General features: G+C 25.2%; 1 protein-coding gene across 2 annotated transcripts in view; it reads left to right on the top strand.

The window, feature by feature from the left end:
- Positions 1 to 1,901: 1,901 nt before the first annotated feature.
- LOC145830280 (uncharacterized) overlaps positions 1,902 to 20,072 on the top strand; it is a 32,274-nt gene continuing 14,103 nt past the window's right edge. For both annotated transcript variants that reach the window (XM_082938234.1, XM_082938235.1), the window contains exons 1-3: positions 1,902 to 2,159; positions 8,446 to 8,506; positions 10,840 to 10,982. In XM_082938234.1, coding sequence (XP_082794360.1) covers positions 1,935 to 2,159; positions 8,446 to 8,506; positions 10,840 to 10,982 — 429 coding nt within the window. In that variant the 5' untranslated portion in view covers positions 1,902 to 1,934. The remainder of the gene's footprint in view (positions 2,160 to 8,445; positions 8,507 to 10,839; positions 10,983 to 20,072) is intronic.

Genomic DNA, 20,072 nt, shown 5'->3' on the forward strand with positions numbered 1-20,072 from the left:
AAATTCAAACTTCTGACTTTTTTTTTACTCGGAAATTAAGTTAAACACATTGATCTATTAGACTTAATATAAATCAAAGATACCTAGAGCTTCTTTAATTACCTGTCCCTATGATCTTTTTTTAGACTTCTTATTCTGGAATCTATTGCTTAATAAAATTAATCCTCATGCCATCACAACTATCTCTAGCATGCATTACAATTGAGTCAATATTTATATATAGTCTATTTTCTTTCATCTTTAGACTCACTTTGATCTTCTAGCCAATGTTTTGTTATGCTTTCAACTAGGAAGTTATACATCATTGATGATATATTATGAATATTGAACACATATTAACATATATTCTAATTTTTAAAGTGTTCAAAAGTAAACTTTTTTGTTTGTTAATTTAAATAAATATAAACTGCATAGTATACTTTTTTTCAATTTTAGTTATTATACAATTTATTTAAAAAACAATTTTATTAAATATAGCAATAACTACTAATGTGTAAATATTCTAATTACACTGTTCATAAAAGTTCAGTGTTATCAATAAAAGATAAAACAATTTGAACTTAACATTTTTTAATGTAAACTCACAAATTATTACATTTGCTATCTTTTTTTTTAATAAATTTAGTATATATCATTACAACTATACTATCTAAAAAGTAGTTTGATGCAGTTTTTTATTTTTTATTGTTTGTATTACTATGGAACCACAACAAACAGAAGCTTTACAGCATAATTTATTAGTTAAAAAATAAAATTTGGGTAAATCATGGTTTTTATTTTTTTATTTTTACTAAAGTTGTTAAGCTTAACTTCTGTTACCCTATTAGTACTAAAAAAGTGACAAAAGTAGGGATAAACAATACTGAAGTAAATTTTAGAAATTAAGCACACATTTTAATATTATTAAGATTTTTGTAATTTGTGAAAGCATTTACTACTTAAAATAAATGACTATATTTTTACATAATTCAAAGGAATTTGTACAGGATAATAAAGCTTATTGAAAACAAAAATTTCTGTCAATTTTTACGAAAACTAACTACAGAAACATATTCTTAAAAATTAAAGCCTAAGTAACTTTTTTGATACAAAATTTTAGTAAGACTTCAAATAATTATAAAGATAAATTAAAAGTATTTTGGATTATTTAAAGATGCAATTTAATAAATTAAATTTTTAATACCATTTAAATAAATTAAAATTTTATTTTTATTAAACTTATCTTAATTATTAGTTTAAATTAATAAAATGTTAATTAAAACAAATGTATTATGATGATATAAACTACTTTTAAAACAAGGTTATGTAGTATAGTTTTTGTTATTAATAAATCAATTAAACAAAATTGTAAAAGTATTACAGTTTTTAATAAATATTATTTATTTCTGGTCTGTTTTAGCTTAAATAAATTTTAAACAACAGCAAGGCGTGTTTCCGCTTATTTTTAAGGTTAGGTGAGTGTATTAGACCGTGTGAATTGTCAAATAGGAAAGCTTAAATAGTTTTTAAATCGTTAAGATTGAGTCATATCCACAGACTTAAACATTTCAAATGTATCACTTTACAAAAAAGTTTATGATTATTTAAAAAATAGAATTTGTATATGAAGAATACTTATTGTATCAATAATTTTATAAAAGCATTACTGATATTCGCTAATTTAAAGTGCTATTAAATAGAAAATTATTTCAAAAACCTTTATTATTGTGTAAAAACTCAACTTTAAGATATAAAATTAAAGTTGTTTCCTAAAGTTTGCTTTGTTGTTTACTTTGAAGTAAAGGTTAGTGTTGTTTAATTATCAAGTTTTAAGCTTATTCTTTTTTACTTGATTTTTAATATGTATACTATGTTATTTATTTAATTTTTTTATCAGTATTTTATTGTATTTACAGATTAAATTAGAATTTTGTAAAACCCTATTCAATAAAAATATGGAAACAAAACAGCAAGACCCAGGTGGATCACAGCACAAGATAACACCACTTGCTCCTCATCATAGCTCAGATGACGCTGCTCATGATGAACCTAAAACTTATTGTCATGAACAAGATGATCCATGGCAAGATCAAGACACCTTACATTCAGAGTTAGAGAATGTTAAAGGTGATTTAGTACAGCAAGGTGACCATGGAGAAGATGGTCAAAGTAATTATGATGTAAGTTAAATTTTTAATTCTTCATATATATATATATTGATAACTGTTTAGCTGTTTTGAAAGTTTATGTACTTGGATTTAAATTCATTAAACAATTTAAACTTATATTACTTTCTTGGTAATAATTAAGATGTAGTTACAAAAGTAATTTCTTTGTATTATAGACTGATTATTTTGTAACAATCTCTATCAACTAATTAATATATGGATAAAGATGTTTTAGTAATTGAAAATAAATTCATTGTTTTTTTTAATTGCAATACCATATACTTATTATATAAAATGCTTAAATTGAAGTTTGTACTAAATTTAATTTAAAATTGATCATAACTTGAAGTTTTCTCCTTGAAGTTTCAGGAAATGATTTGTTTTTTTTACAACTTTAATCATATATTTACTATCAAAATTGACTTTTTGTAGTAAGGACTGAAATTTATGCACATATAGACTTTTAGTCTACCTCCAAACAGTCTTGTTTTACTTAAATACATATTCATGCATATATACAAGTTTTCTTTGAAATAATTCTGTAATACAAGTAGCAATATGTCTGAGTTACTACTAAGTATCCAAATTTAAGTTTTAACTTTATTAAACAATGAAATAGACAGATTGGAATTTACTGCAAAATGTATTTTTATGTATATATGTAAGAGTTTCTGATGAGTTAAACTTTTTTTAATCTTTTAAAAATAAATGACTTTTATTATGACCATAATTACATAATTTTCTAACTTATAAGTTTTTTGTTTTAACTGGTTGAAATGATTTTGATTTTTTCTTTATGTTGTTTTAATCATTATTGGATAAGTATTTTTTGTTTTAATTTAATATTGTTGAAATGATTTTTTCTCAACAGTATGTTACTTAAAAACATGCCAAAAATTTAAAACATATAAATAGAAAAACTCAAGAGATAATATAATGCATAGGATTTATTTTTCTTTAATTTGACTTTATAACTAGTATATAGGCGATTTTTATGTAATAACTTGTATTTGGATAGAAAAGTAGTATTTATAAATATAACTTCATAATTTTTACTTATCTGAGAAGTTGTATTTAAATCTAAGTCTTCAATATTAACATTGATGCACTTAAGTAATGTAGTATGCATACAAATTGTTTTGCTGTCCACAGAAAGTTTAGTAAAAGAGGTCTATTTTGTCTTATTCTATTCTAAAAAGCTAAACATAATTTCACAGTTTTTTAACATATATAAAACAAGACACTCACTACATAAAAAATCCTATTTTTAAATAATAGTTTATACTTTTTACTCTGCACAGCTTTCAAAATTTTGAGAACTACTGAACTAAAATATTTAAGACTGTTTTGATAAAGTTTGTTTTTTGCTTTTGTAAATGAATATTTTCTTTCTTTAATGGCATTTTTTTGTAAAATTCTAAATGAAAAATTTGTTATCACATTTAGTAAACACCCAGCCTTTTGTTCTGGTTAGTATTACTCGGTCGATTGGAGCCACGGCAGCAAACAACTCTCGATGGTTAAATCAGTTTTTGTTAGATAGCCGTTATCTCAACCAGTTACTTATACTCATGGTAAAACCATCAACTTAGTCAAGACAAGATAGATATTTATTTGGTTAAGTGAATAGAACAAGTTTATCATTCAACCATCACATCAAGTACTGAACAAACATTTACTTTATGATTTCATTAAAGATTAATCTCAGACCCATATTAAATCACGCTTACATACAGCTGTAAATATAAAAGGTTTTACTTTAGTATATAATTATATATTTTTTACTGAATTCTTCTTAATGTTATAAAAAGAAAGATTTTATTTTATTAAGTAAAAAAGTAACTGTTTTAGTTTTGTTCTGTTTCACTACGTAAAAATAGGCATAATTGTTATTACTTAGTTAAGTTAAAAATTAATATTAAATCATTTAGAGAGGTACTTTACAAACAAATTTCCTGATAATATAACTTACTTTTCAAAATTGTTAATAAATTGTTTTTTTGTTAAGTAATAATTAGCTTTTTTTTTAAGCTATAGTGAAACTGATTTTTTTTTTACAGTTTAACCTACTTTTATCTCAAAAAAAATATCAAAGCTATTAAAACTAACTTTAAATATTTTAATTATTGACAAAAAAGACTACTAACCATATAGATAGGTAGCTGGGGAGAAAAATAAAGCAAATAGTTGGGTGATGACTCATAAATAAGTGCAGTATAAATTCAAACATCTTAGGGTCTTTTGTAAAACTTGTTGGATATTTAGTATATTTTATCATTAATAAACCCTAGTCCATAGTGTTGATATTAAAAAGGTATCTTTTTTAATTAGTACACATATATTTTAGATTAACAGTCAAGTTTTTTTAATAGCACAAAATTCTTTAAGATATATTCACTTAAATTAAGAGTTAAATTTATTGAAAACTTGCTAATAGTTAAGCTTAAAGTTTGGTTTTAGGCAAGTATTTTACTGATAAAATAACTTTTTCTAAGCTTATTATCCCCAAATGAAACAGTAGTATAATAAATAATTGATACCAAATACTGTTATACTTTTTACTTTTGTCAAAGTTTTTGCTTAAAACATTCTTCGAAAGTTTAATGTTTTACTTGTTGAGTTTTGAAAAAGCTTATAGAAGATAGTTAGTTTTGTTTTTTTAATCATAAGTGAACTTAATTGAATCATGTATGAGTAGTGCCTGTTTTGAAACTACTCATTCGCGTGGGCACAAACATTTTGTTTATTTAACTTTTTGTGAAGGCTGTCTGGCTGTTTTTTTATAAGAATAATTTTTATTTTAATCTTTTTTAAAACTCACATTTTTTTTTATGCAACATTGTTGTTTAAATAATTTTTAAAAAGCTGTGATTAAACTGAATACAATATAGTAAAATAGTTTTTAAATGTTTGTGTTGTTTTAAGTTTAAATATTACAACAATGTTTATATATATAAATTGGTTGCCTATAAATGAACTTATAGACTAACAAGAATGCTCTAAATTGTTTTTCCTTAAACAAACTAAGTTTATTTTCCAAAATTTTATTCAGCAATATTTTGTTGAATTTGGTAAGCAAGGCAAGAGAACCGTACTTGAGTTTCAGTGTGTTTCCCTCTCTCCGCCCAACTTTTCTTTTGTTTACTTTTTGTTTCTTCAATAACTGCCTCGGTTTTTATACGCAAGGAAAGTTTTTACTTTTTGTTTTTGTAACCAAGCACTTACAAGGCCCCTTTTCTACTTGTGCATCTTTACTTTCATAATAATGGTCATTATAAATTAATGCCAGTTTTTGCAGAATGTTTTTAATTTTGTTTTGGTATTTTATCTTCAAAATTATGCAATTAGATAATTTACATTTATTTTTGTTTGTAACTTATTTTATAAATAAGTTATTTTATTATTGCAGTATATATTTTATGTACTTAAAGGTTTTAAATAAATTTAAAATGATTTTTTCTTTGGTTATAAAACAAAAAAATTAGTAATTTAAGTTTAAGTTTGCTATATTTAGACCACGACACTAACACAGACCTTATTATCACATTATAATTTTTAGGAAAAAAATGCTTAAGATATTTTATTAAAAAATACTTTCAATGGAGACAGTAAGGTTTAGTTTAAAATTCAAGTTGATTGCTCATTGCTGATGATAAAATTTATTTTTTAAGATTTATATTAAGTTTTATTTGTAAGGCTTTTTATCTAAAAGAAATTAGAAGAATGTTTTAATACAACTACAATTTAAGCACGGTTATACCATACATTGAAACTTTTTATGCAATCTTATCTTTATAAAAAATTTAAATCACTTTATAATCAATATTAAGTTAGTTTATACCATCAAAAAGAATTTAATTTGATAATACTTTCGATTGCTTATTACTCATTTTTACCAATAAAATATTTAATGACAATAATTTAAACTGTCAGGGATTCTGTACTGATAAGGATTATTTAATATTATAAACGAAGCTAAGTTAAAATTTTATGGACAATTAATTTAGCAGCTGTAAATGACTCTTCATTGCGTGACAGCCAATTGCTTTGGGAATCAAAAAGTCCAATTATCCAGTTGTTTTTAGTCTTTAATTAAAAGCTCTTTAAACACGTCAATAATTTTTTACACTGATGTGAACTTTTCATAAGTAAACGGCGTTACGCTTTGTTTAATTGAATTTTTGTAAAGGAATTTATAAGTTTTAATTAATTATAAAGCCAATCTTTTACAGCTATGAAATAAAAAGTTCTACAACAAAAATTTTGAATGTTTGTTTGTATGTTTAGCTGTTTTTGAAGACGTTCTGAAACTAATTTCTAACGATTTGAATTGTTTGTTTTGCAAAAATTTGCCACACTAAAATCTATTTTAGTTGTTTCGCTTAAATGAAAAAAGAAAGCATAAATAAGACCAATTCTCTTTTATATGACTTTTAGTAATTGTAATGTAAAAATATATTTATAAAACTTTCAAAAGTAACTTTTTAGTCTTTTAACAGTTAAGTTAAGTGAATATAATTATTACGTAAAATTACTACAAGCAAAACCTTATAAGATTATTTGAATTTTTTTCATGTGTTACATTTGTGTTAAAATATAAGTATATATATATACATTATATATGCATAAACACCTCAAAATTTGTAATAGATAAATAAAAAGTGTTTTTTATCTGCTTTATTAAATAAACGATATAGTTGAGTGTGGAGTTTATGCGGTTCTGTGGTGCTTTGGTGGAAACACTGAGGCTGTGTTTTTTGTGGGTTTCCATGACAGATGTAAGTGTTGGCTGCCAGGTGTTGGGATGTTATTAATCTTTTATTTCTGTTAGCTTAACATAAACTTCAATTGATATCTTGTGCGATTTTACAGAAGTTTTGTTAATAGTTGTCTAAATAATGTGAAACTTGTATATATTCAGTTTTTTTGGTACTTAATTTATTTTAAAATATGTAGTTTTTGTTACAAGTATATATAAGAAAAACTGTAAAACCAAAGTATGTATTATGTATAGAATATGATAGTCAATAAGAATTATAAGAAAATAGTAAATAAATGTCTAAAAAAGGTCAACACTTTTAAGATTTCATGTTTACTCACAAGCATATTTGTGTTGTAAATACGCAGAGAAAAAAAAGATCGAAAACGAACAGCTTCGTATCAACAAAACCTTATTAAGCCTCTTAAACTTAAGATATACGAAATTAAGCATGGGTAGGTATAGGCAGTAAAAATTACTTTTGTTTAACGGGCAAAGTTTATGAAAGTAAAACACGAGATGATGAGTGTTTGTGGTGATAAGTGCTTGATTTTTCATGCTTCACCAACTTTACAATCGCGTAAGTACAACCTATCTTGTTCTTATACATTGTGTGTGTGAGTGGAAGTTTTGGAGCTTAACGTTTTAAAACTAATTTAGGCCTTAGGGCATCTGGAATTTAAAAATTGCATCAAATTAGTTTCATTTTTCTAAACTACAAGCACAACTGATTTTTTTTTTAATTATGTATTTTTAAAACTTAGATTTATAAGTGAAAAAAAAAAGTTCATTAAACATAAAATGAGCTTTATTTTATCTCAAACTATTAAGATTTCCCGCCTTTTTAGAACTATTTATTTCAACAAGTAATCTTGATTCTATCCATAAATTATTTTAACTAAGGTAATATTTTATCTACATAAGTTGAATTTAAAAGTTATAAAAGAATAGCTAATAACTTTATTTTAATTTTTTATATAAATTGTACTTACTTTTGTTCTCTGTAAGAATTTAACCTTTATTTAAATGAAAGATTTTACAAACTTATAATTATGAATAGACAATTTTCTAAAGTTAATTTCTAAAAGGTATGCTGCGAAAGCAAAATTACTTTTCAATAACTTATCTTTCAATTTTACAAAGTCTTTCAAAATGTAAAATGGAATATCAATACAAAATAAGATATATATGTTACTATTGTATGTAAACAAATTTTCACATTTTTTTTTACATGCAAACTTTGTATTATTATACCTATCTGATTTTATTTTTATACACTTAAGCAGATGTACACACGTCAGTATTGTAATATGCTATTTGTCAATCAAATATCTTCTATGATCAATTTTTATTAAATTTTGTTTCATATACTTTTGTATTTAATTTGTTTTTTTGATCTATATGTATACATATATGAGATAAAAAAGCTTTTACTTTTGCAATCGTATACGCACGTACATAACTTTTTAATATCAGATTTTTTAGTGTAGACAACTTAATTTTTTTTCAACCAAACGTAATCAAACGATAAATCAACAGGGAAAATCTGGAAGCAGTCATAGCAACGATTCCAGTCAGAGACGAAAAAGTTCTGACAGAGGTTATTTTATTCATATTTTTTATTACGGTCTATTTCATGTTAGCAAGGTAATACTATTCATGGTAAATTTAACTATAATATTAGAAAACAGACGTTTTGATTGATAAGTTTAAACGACCTGTTTCGTACTAAGATGAACATTATTGTTTTTGTTTATGGAAGAATATGTAATATGATTAATGTTTTTGGATAATTAAGCAAGACATTTGTTTGTTTAGGAATTTGTAGCAGTATTTTTTTATTTTATTGATAGTAAACGACCTGCTAAACTGTTAAGCATTGTAAACTTACTCCTTCAATGATAAGAAACACAAATAAATTTTTGATGAAAAAGCGTTTTATCTATCAAGTCAATCGTTTGTTAACATTTTATTAATTCGGACAAAAAAAATAGCTGAGTCTTTTCTTGTTAAAAACTAAAGTCACTCCTATACTTTATTTTAAACCAGTTATGAATGAAATTCTTGTTTATTTTATGTTTACTTTGTTAGTAAAGTTTACATAAAAGTTTTAAACAAAATAAATTGTTTAATACTATTAACTTATTCTTTACTTAAATATTCTTGGTTTTTTCCTTGTTTACAAATTTTTTGCAGCTAAGTAAACTTAATAATTTATTTATTATTGTTTATAATAATTTTATTCTATCTTGTATTGAATTTTTTTTTAATATAAATTCACTTTTCAAATGTAGTATTTTATACTAACATTTTTTGTATCTTTAATATCTTTTTTATACTCTTGACTGTTTTTTTTTTTTTTTTTTATTCCATATGTTTAACAAAACAGTTTAAATAAAAATCTTTTTTTTTTGTATAAATTTAGTTAAGATTCATAAATTATTTTTAGGTTTATTATAATTTTGTTTAAATTAATTTTCATATGGTTTATATTTTTGGCTGTTTTACCATTTTTTAAATATAATCAGTTTGAGCTTTAGATGTTCAAAATTTTATATAAGTCAGGTTTTGCTGTATTTTGTTTTGTATGCATTAACGAATTTGTATTGTACAAACGGGCTAATAAAAATATCAAGTAGCGTAGTAAAAAAAAAAACTCGCAGAATAATAAGTCATTATTTTTACTTTTCGTTTCAATATATTTACATAGTTATACCATTTATGAATAGTAATTTTCTCGTGCTTTCAACCATGTAATGTAACATTTACATTTAATATTCCCAAAGACTTTCTTATAAACATTATAACATTTTAATATAATGATTTTCATTGTTTAAATTAAAACCTAATGGTGTTCTTTTTCTTGAATTGGTTGTTTTAAATTTTTCTCTGTGGTATGATTATCGCAGTGTTTAATGTTTTTATACTTGAATGAAAAGAATTAGTTAACGACTACAGTTTGTTTATTCATAAACTATTTAGAATTTAGTTTGTCTATTAGTATTTATTAAAAAATACCTAACAATTTTGTAGTAGTTATAGTCTTTTAAATCCTAAATATATGAATAATTTTTTGACAATTAAGAGTTCATTTGTTCTAAACACTAATTAAAAGTTTTTGGTTAAGCATGAAAAGCGTAAAAGGAAATATTTTTTTACAAACTAAGAAATTTTTATGTTTATTTATGTAGTTAAGACTATCCTATTGCAAAGTCCAGTAATTTGCAAGGATTAATTTCTGTGTGAAACTTGGTTACAGATGAACGGTTTTTTGGCACTGAATTCTGGGTGGTAGTGCGTGTTTCTGTACAAATTATGATGTAATCCTTTCCAAGCCACCTTGAAATTTGCACTTATAACAACCAACTACAACCTTCTCCTTTATTCATTTTCAAAAGACTTGTAATTTTATTATATTTTTGGAACTCCCACTGTGATTTTTACTGGTTACTAAAAGGTTTAAAAGGATTTATAAACATGTTTTCTTACGACTGGTTCAAATATAGTTTTGATCACTACGAAATAATTTTATATTGGTCAATATTTTTTTGGTGAAGACTTAATAGTAATCTAATTCTGGTTCCTGGGCATAAGTAATAGTTTAGCAGACTTGAATATAAGTTCTTGATTCTAATCTAGCAAAAAGAATTATCGAAGAAAACAATCATATTTAGAATACATAGTTTTTCTCTATATCTAGGAAACCATAAGTTTCACTTCAACCAAACCATTATATACAAGTATTATAAGCGTAAATTATTTAAGATGATTTAGTCTGCTAAAGCTTGGTTTTAGTGAGCGTGAGCTATCTGGCTAGTTTTTTTACTGTAGTATTAAAATTTTATAAGGAGCTGTATGTGAAAAACTTTTTTTTGCTGTTTTTATAGGTCTGGTTTTCTTAAAATGTAGATTTTATTTGTTTTATTGATACAGATATTGTTTCTGGAGGACTTTCAATCAATGGAAGAGGAGCAATTCCAGGCCTTCCAGGCTACAACCCAGACCTCAATCCACTCATAAACTCAACATTTCCTGCATCTAATTTTCCTAGCCTTCCTCTTGCTGGACTTGGCCCAGTTAGTTTTAGTTTAATTTTTTTTAATAAATAGTGATTAAATCTGTCAGTGCCATAATATACAATTCGATGTCTAGAGAGATTAATAAAAAAAATTATAATCAGCCTTATCAATTTTCAACTAATAAACATTATATAAAGAAAAAATAATAGAATCAAATTTTTCTGTTAGTTTTGTTGATTATTTTTAAACAGTATCTATAACTACAAAATATTTTTGTATTGTAGAAAGCAATGTTTTTATTAAAGTTATTGTGTTTTGATTGTTGTTTAAATGTTAAAAACATGTCTGTTATCACATAAAGCTTACAATATATAGATTTTTTATCAAGCAAATCATTCTTCAAAGCTAGTATGTAGACCTTACGGACATCAACTTAACCTTTTCGGTCATAGTTTAAGATATTAATAAGCTGTTAAAACTAGTTTGTCGACTACAACAAAAGTCAGAATATGACAAGTTAAGTCAATACGATTCCACTACTTAATATATTAATTTCGAAATTTAAATTAGTTATTTATACTCTTTTTCTTTATTAGTAGTTCGTTTTTTTAGCTTTTAAATTAAAAATATATTAGTTGTTATCGAAACAAACATCTTAATTAGTTGAAGACTTTTCTTGAATTAAAAGAAGCTTATATCTATAGAGTGTTATAAGTTTGTTTATTTACTTTTTTTTTAATTTTTTTGCAATTGTTACTTCTTACAAGCTTTGGTAGGGGCTCGTTTGAGTTTAGTTTTATATCTTTATTATACATATAAAGCTAGCCAAGCTAACGAAGGTGTTATATTGCTTAGTTTTATTTTTTGTTTGTGTTTTTTCTCAGGTATAAGTAACCTTTTACTACAACTAGATATGTTAGTATAAATGTGGTTGTCCATTACTAAAATGAAATTACCTGTCATTAACCAAAGCAAGTAACGTAAACCCACCCACATTTTGCGTTACTTTTTGTCATTACAAACTCTTCAAACTCTCATTTGAGAGCAGTATTGCGTAGCTTAATTGGACAATTACCCGAACTTATTGCGGTCTTTACCAAGTTCTGGGTTACTAACAATTTGTACTTTTTTTCAAATTAGCTAGTCCAAGTTCAAAATTTTATGAAAGGTATTTTGTACAAGTAAAAATTGTTTATGACTATAGTTTAAACTAATTTCTTTGTAAACAATTTTTTAATTAATTTAAGACACTTACAAATATTTTATAGCAATCCTATAAAACCTTTTTTTGTATAAATCAATTTTTTATTTTTTCGTTAGATTCTTTAAGTGCTTAATTTATTTTTTGAGATATAAATTAAAAAATGAAGAGTTTATGAGATTATGTACAACAAAAAAGCAAAAGTTAATTTGGAACAATATTATTTCTTAGAAATTTTAAAGTTGATCTGTAAACATTATTTTTGTTAAAATTTTAAGCACAGTTTCACATTGAATCCAATATTACATAGAAATTGTTAAAACCCTTCTATAAATACTTGTAGTTTTTACCTCACTTTAAAACAAACTTTGATATAACTTTGTAATTTTATAGAAATGTTAATATATAATTTATTGGAACTAGATTAATTTTTTGCATTAAAAATTTGTTTTAAACTATTAAAATGTCTAACAAGGTAATACCTTTACTAAGCTATTCACATTTTTAATAAACACTTGTAGTTTTACTTTTTATATTAAAAATTTAGAATTTTAGTACGAGTATTGTTTGAAGAGTTTAAATTTTTATACCTTGATGAAAAGATTTCTTTTATGTAGGCAAGTCGTCAGATACTTTTATAACATTATTTATCTGTTATCGTATATAAAGAATCTTATAAAAATGGCTGATAATTTTCGCCGGCTCTGTTTTTTAATCTCATCGAAACAAAATAAAGAAGCAATATCTTCATCAACAGGTAACAATCAAAACAAGATACTTTAACATACGCTGACATAAATAAATTGAAATTAGTAAGCATTTTTAAAACTTACGTTAATAAAAATAGTCGTTAAAAGTTAGCTTTGTAGCTTAAATAATCAAAATTAGTCTTGATGTTGAAACATTTGTTTTTTATCCGAATTTTTAGTTGGGTAAATTTAAGAGTTGCATAGTCCTAAGTTTGTTATTCAATATTAAGAAAACAATCTTTTTACAACTGACTACGCAAAATTATATTAACAACACTTTTATTCTAAATAACATATTGTTGTTAGCAAGACTTCTTAACGGTTATTTACAGCCTCCGTTAGTGCTTTATTTACAGTACAGACAGTTGATACTATTATGTATAGAATAAAAATGAGGTATTATTAGTGATAAATAATTGTTGAATAGCTCAAGGCTTTTCTGCGATTACAATTGCATTAAATCAGAAAAGGTGCAACTGCAGCTTTCTACCAACTGACGGTAGTTCTTTTTAAATTTTAATACAGCCTACCGCTTGTATAGCACAAAAACATTAGCACAGTCTCTTGTTGCCCGTGCTATTGGTGAGATGTCGAGATAAGATTTAAAAGTTGTCTTGATGCAAAAAAGCGAGTATTTTTCAAGTTAAAACGTCCGTGCATTTACCAGCGTGGCGGAAACGCTAATTATATTAAGTTGAGATAACAACTACTACCTAGGTTGGTTTTAAGCTAAATAACTTTCGTTGTTTTCTGACAAAATGCGCATTGCCGGCCATCGATGCGTTGCTTTTTTGCTGTAAAACAAACTCATTGTTATTGTTTCTTGTGCCATCCTGCATATAAATGCTAAAAGCTACCGTGAAAGTTCTGTATTAATTAAGACTTCAATTTATTTTTATAAGCTAGAGTTATCTTACTTGTAAATACAAAAGCACTTTTATTTTCGAAATTAGTTTTCTTTCATAGCTGTTTATCTTAGAAAAATTTTTTGGATATATTTGCCTTATTTCAGGATTTTATTCATTTCAAAGTTAATTTTAATTTAAATATAAAACTTTTTGTTTTTCTAAGCTCAAGTCTTCAAACGTTACGTACACAATGTATAAAGTTTTTCGTCGAAAAAGCTTTTAATTACACTAAACAGCTATTTAAGGTATAACTCTAAATTATAAAACTCGAGCAATTTGTACTTTAATAGTCGATACTATTAAAGTTGAATAAAATTCAGAACTTAAAATAATTTAACAGTATCCATTGTATTGAAAAACTATTTAAAGTTTTTTATTTTGTTGTTGAATTTACAATTTTTGACTATTACTACTAAGTGTGAAACTTAATTATAAATGTTCAACAAATGCTTTTTTGACTTTTTGATGTCAGGTTTTAAACTTTTAAACAAGTTCGGTTTAATTAAGAACCATTATGTCCAAAAAAAAACTTGACTGTTTTTTAGTTTTGCTTATCATACAAAAATTCCAATCAATTTCAATAAAGTAGAGGCAAGACAAGTAGAAACTTACTAAAACTTTTTACTTCCTTTATGTTACTTCCGCTCTTGTTTGAACTTTTATTGAACTTATCTTACTTCAAAATATCGAATTATAAACTAAAAATTTTCAGTTTCATTTCCAGAACAACATTTTATATTTTTAATTATGATTATGAATTAAAGTCAGGTTGTTAGTTTTTTTTTTAGTTTTAGTTTTTCGAAGTTTATATATTTTTGGACAATAGTGAATGCAATGTTATATCATAATGGTAATAAAATTACAATATTTTCATACAGTAAAAATAATAAACTATTTTAGCTTATTTGATTTATTTAAGTTTAAAACCTTCTAAGTTTATAATGAAAAAATGAAGTAAAAAAATAATATATATATATAAAAGCATTAGATATAGTTTTATGGAAAGCTGAATATTTAATTTTTTAATGTTTGTTATTATCTATAAATAAATAAAGCTAGTTTAAAATATTTATTTACTTTTTTATCATATTTGATTTTGTTTTATAAAAGTAATTTTAAAATATAACTTTTTGATTCCTAGTTAATTAACCTGTTCTAAACAAAATATGCAATTTAAATCTTTTTTAAATCTTGCATAGTCTAGGTTCAAAGGGTTTTGATTTATTTTTAATTTTTATGATTAAAACTCGTGACAGTACAAATACTATCTTAAAATAAATAAAAATTATTGTTTCTTTAACTTTAAAATAAGACTTGCTTGAAAGTAAAAGTTCGCAGAATCAGGCGATTGAAAGTTCAAACATGAGATGAGCACTTTTTTGTTTTAATATTAACAAAATGATTTATAGATTTTTTATTTCGCTGGATAGACACCCTTTCAAATATAATTTTGTTAGATTAACAATATGAGAAATAAACTGTATTAGTTATTAGTTTTCGTTTATCGATAAATAAAATAAATGCTATCTCAGCATGTTTTTAGTTATCACGCTTATCTGCCTACTTTGACTATAAGCAAAACAGCTAGGGTGTTATTTATACTTCCCGTTATGGCTGTAACGTTGCGTTATCTTATGTATTGAAACCATTACAAAGATGACTGCATGAACGATTCATGCAGAGTAACCTGACTCCAATTTCCGCTGATTGTATTTAATACAATGATTTACTGCGGTGGCAAGCTGAGCTTTTGTCTACTTAGCTTTTTTTTTAATGTCATTTTGAGTTCCTTCGTTTGCTTATAAATAATTGTTTACAATTGTATCTAATTTGTACTTTTGAAATCAAGCAATTAACTTCTTAACTAATTTCTATCCTCATACTTTATGTCTAAAAATGTATATTAAGTATTTGCAAGTTTGTGTGTTGCTACTCATATAAATTTTATTTAATTTTCACTTGGTGCCAAAAGTTCATAAGTTGAAACCTAATACACAACCCTTTTAAGTAAACAGTTATTTATGTCCATATTTTAGGTTTTGCTTTCTTTTTCAACAATTTTTATTTTAGTAACTAAATACAACTAAAAATTAGAAGGTATATCAATATACTGAAAGGACTGCTGGTCTTTTAAAGTGCTTTATCTCATGACGTCTTTATCAATTGGTAATGTATAAGCAAAATATTAAGTTTCTTTAATTCTGGATAAAATAGAACTAAGGTTATTGCTGAAAATTTATCTTGACTAAATAGTTTACTTACTGAATTTATTCTGAATACATTCTGAATTTAGTTTGATTTCCTGCTTGATTTTTATAAGGCTGTTGTATCTATAACACAGCAAAATTGATAAAAATAAAATATTCCTTCCATTAATCTATATTATGAATTTCAAACAAAAAAAGGTAATGACACGCCAAGTTTTAAGCGCTGTCTACTGCTCTGCCATCCTACGAAAGTTTTTATTGTAATTTCATAATAGCTTTACTTGCTGGTGCTTGAGCAAGGGCGGAAGCTGTTAAATCAACAAAGTTTAGTTGACTTTTTCAGACTCCTGCCTTGGATATTGTTCAAATATAAGTTTTGTAATGTTCAGTATTTAATGGTAATTAATGTTACAAATAAGTTATACAATTAAATTTTCGTAGTGTATATGATAAGAACGGTGAACTAGAATTCAAACATATAACTTAATACAAATTTGTATTACGTCTTTTTTCAGTCAAGTCTTTCACTCAACTTTTAAAGTTTTTATCAAAATGTTCGCCCTTGCCTTAAAAGTCAAGTCGAGTTAGATCTTTTTATCTTTTAAGAGAAGCAACAACCGGATTTAGCATTAACCATCACACAAGTGCTCAAAAACTTTAATTTAACTATTGATTGAAACTTGTTGTACTTGGCAATAATTGTAATAATAAAAGTAATTAATTTTTACATGTTTTAATTGTTTTTAGTTCTCGTTGCTTTTCTACCACATCAACTAAAACAAACAGGTGGTAATGGCTTTCTTGATTAAAAGTATCTCTTTCGTTGTAGTTAACTTTTTATTTTTATAAATAAAAGTTTTTAGCAACTTAATCAGGATGAAAAAAAATAGTTTTATCAATTAAATTAATTTCTCACTATTTTTCTTAATAAAATATTGTTCAGTTTTATTTTTACTGGAAATAAGTTCTAAGAGTTTTAATGGGTACTGCTACATATGCTCTGAATATACTTATCAGTAAAATCATAACTGTTACAAGTAGATGCTATCAAAACTACAACTTTTCAATTACTAGTGTGATGAAGCAGCTTGCATTCATGAAAATTACTCGAAATTTATTTTTTTAACTCATATCTAACGAACAAGTCTGCTGTGTTACTTACTAACTTGGTTGTATAGAGTGAGAGAAACAAGTTGATTTCGATAAACATGTCTAAACCGTGAATTTCAAACTTATCTTAAACTAATCTATACTTATTCTTTTCCATCGGCTTAACCTTTTTTTGTTGTCTAAAGAATTGCTTTACTGCTCTTATTAGTAATTTATGGAAATTTTTTATACTTATTTTCTTTTTATTTAATTAATTCAAACATGAACTAACAGCAACTAAAATAAACAATTTTTAGTATAATATTTTAGTAGATTTTATAAGCTTTGTAAATCTATTCAGCTCTGAAGTTTACTTAGAAAAATTACCTACACAATTGTTGTGTTCGCTACCCTCTGCGTAGCTTTATACAGTATTTACAGCTTTTATTTTGAAACAGAACATTTTTAGCGTTTTTGTTCGTGTCGACTGTACACTATAAATTTTGTGTTTAAAGCTCATACTTAGTCACACAAAAGTGACAGTGCGGAACCGGTGCCTTCGTGTTAGTCACAATAGAATATTGAAAACGTTGAGATTTCGTGTTAAATCGCCAATTTCATAACTTTTCAATGGATACGATGAGTGATTTTGCCTGCTGTGAGCGTTCAAAAATACGCAAGTTTTGTGTAATTTTTCAATTTGTTTGCTATAGTTTTGGAATGCTTTATTACTTTTTGGCGAATGCTCTAATGTGTAGAATATAAAATCAAAGCTTCTTTTATTAAATTTTTTGACATGACACAAATCATATACTAATTTTTTATATTATTAGCATATTGATTAAAAAAAAAACATTTTGTTTAAATGCAGTCGAAAACCAGAGATACCTTTAACGCGTAAAAAATAGTTTTAATTTACTACTTCTATACAAGTCAAGCGGATTTAAAGCTTTCACGTTCGAAACGACATCAATTAAAACTTAAGCTTTAATTATAAGATTTACTTAAAATGGTAAAAAAGAAAACTGTATTTTCAAAAGTACTAGTTAAACTTGCCAACGTAATGACGACTTATCAGGGAAAAATCTGGCTTTAATTTTTCTTTGTGTTTACTTTTAAATTAAACTTGATAACCTTCCTTTTTAACCTTTACTTAACTTAATTACTAAAAAAAAACTTTAGTTTTACAGGTTCTTTTTTTCATAACTCAGATTTTCACTGAATCAAAATTTTACAAAATATTTACATACAATGAACTTAGATATAATAAACTGTAGAAATTTATGGGAGTACTACAAATTTAGCTTTGTATTCTTATGTTTTATTGTTTTATCAATTGAAAAGAAAATGTTAATAATAATTCGAGTGTCGACTGCGTTTTAAATCATGTCTGGAAGTTTTGTCTAGTTTCTCAGCTATTTCTTATGTTGATTAATATGAAACATCCCGCAACATCACAGCTCAAAAGTATGCTTTCAGCGAGATGTTTTAGCAGGTTTAAAACGAAAACAAAGAACGACCAATTCAAAAGTGTTAATAAACAAACTGAATGGTGGGTGGTCCCTGCATCTTATTGTTTTATCTACAACAATGCGCTGCTTGCTGTGATTTGCGGAAGATTAACAACTGAGATACATTTATGCACCTCGCGTTTCAAACCGCACGTATATTGCCTCAATGTGCCTACACGTATTACTTCATTTTGTTTGCACAAGTATCCGTCTGTGAACTTTGAGAAACGCAGAGTACATGAGAAACTTACTTTTTTGGTGCTTAGGAAGTCTTATTATATTAATTTCATCTAAACCATATAGTTACAGTGTTGTACATTTTTTATTTAAGCTAGTTCAAAAATTGCTAACAAATGCTTTTTTTGATATATAAGATAAAAGGTTTGGGTCAAAGCCAAAACAAAAGAAAACATTTATGGTGAAGATTTAAACATGCAATAAATTTTACTATTTGAAATAATACAAGTTAAAGTAGCTTTACTACTGTTTTTAGTTTTATTTTTACTTGTAAGAAATTTTGGTTTATAATTGGTACATCAAAACATCGAATGTGTTTTTACATGTTTGCTTTTTTATGCACTATTTTTATGTTAATTTTATATGGTTAAACAAAAAAAAACATCAAGTACACACTTATGTTTTTCAGCTAATTACACATAAATAAAATTTTTATTTTAATTGCTATGCAATTGATTGCTTTTGTCAGTTTTTTAGGTCGGTTACGATGGGAAACAAGCCGTGTTGATTGAAATCTTGTCGTTGCTATTGTTTTTAATCTGTTTGAAGTACATAAATTGGTACTTTTCAATTTGTCAAGTGCTTCTGATGCGTATCTTTGTTGTAATTATGAAATCAAAAGCCCTTAAATTTTATTAGTATTACTTTTAAAAACTTTTTGAAACGAGTGAAAATTTAAGTATTTAAAATTTGTTTATTTATTATGAAATAGACAAGGTTGCTATTGAACTTAGAATTTACATGTAAAAAAAATGCTACTTATTAAAGTTTACGAAAACAAATGTATTATCTTGAAATCATTTTTTCAACAATGACATTTGATAGAAATATTTATTTTCTAAATTGATTAACGTGCGCACTGCACATTTAGACTTAAGCGTACTTCCTCAAAAATAATTTAATTTTATGTTTTTGTCTTGCACTTCAATGATGAACTTTTAACCGTTTATCAGTTGCTGCGCATAAAAAGTAAGAAAAAACTAATAAATTGTAATTGAGATAAATCGTTTGCAAACCTTGTCAAAAAAAAAACTTAACTTAAGTTTTCCCGCAAAGAAGCTGAATTGTGATGCATGTGATACTTTGAGTCTAATGACAAACCATACGATCTCTCTTAACATTTTGAAGTTTGAAAAAAATTGTGCGAGTAAAGTTTTAGAGGTTTTTAAAAGCACTTCATTTTAGTTCTAACATCTCATTTTATACTGGTCCAATGAATGGAAAGAACTTTGCCGATAGACATTT

Source organism: Thalia democratica, chromosome 2, assembly GCF_965202585.1.
Source record: "Thalia democratica chromosome 2, ktThaDemo2.hap1.1, whole genome shotgun sequence".
Taxonomy (NCBI): domain Eukaryota; kingdom Metazoa; phylum Chordata; class Thaliacea; order Salpida; family Salpidae; genus Thalia; species Thalia democratica.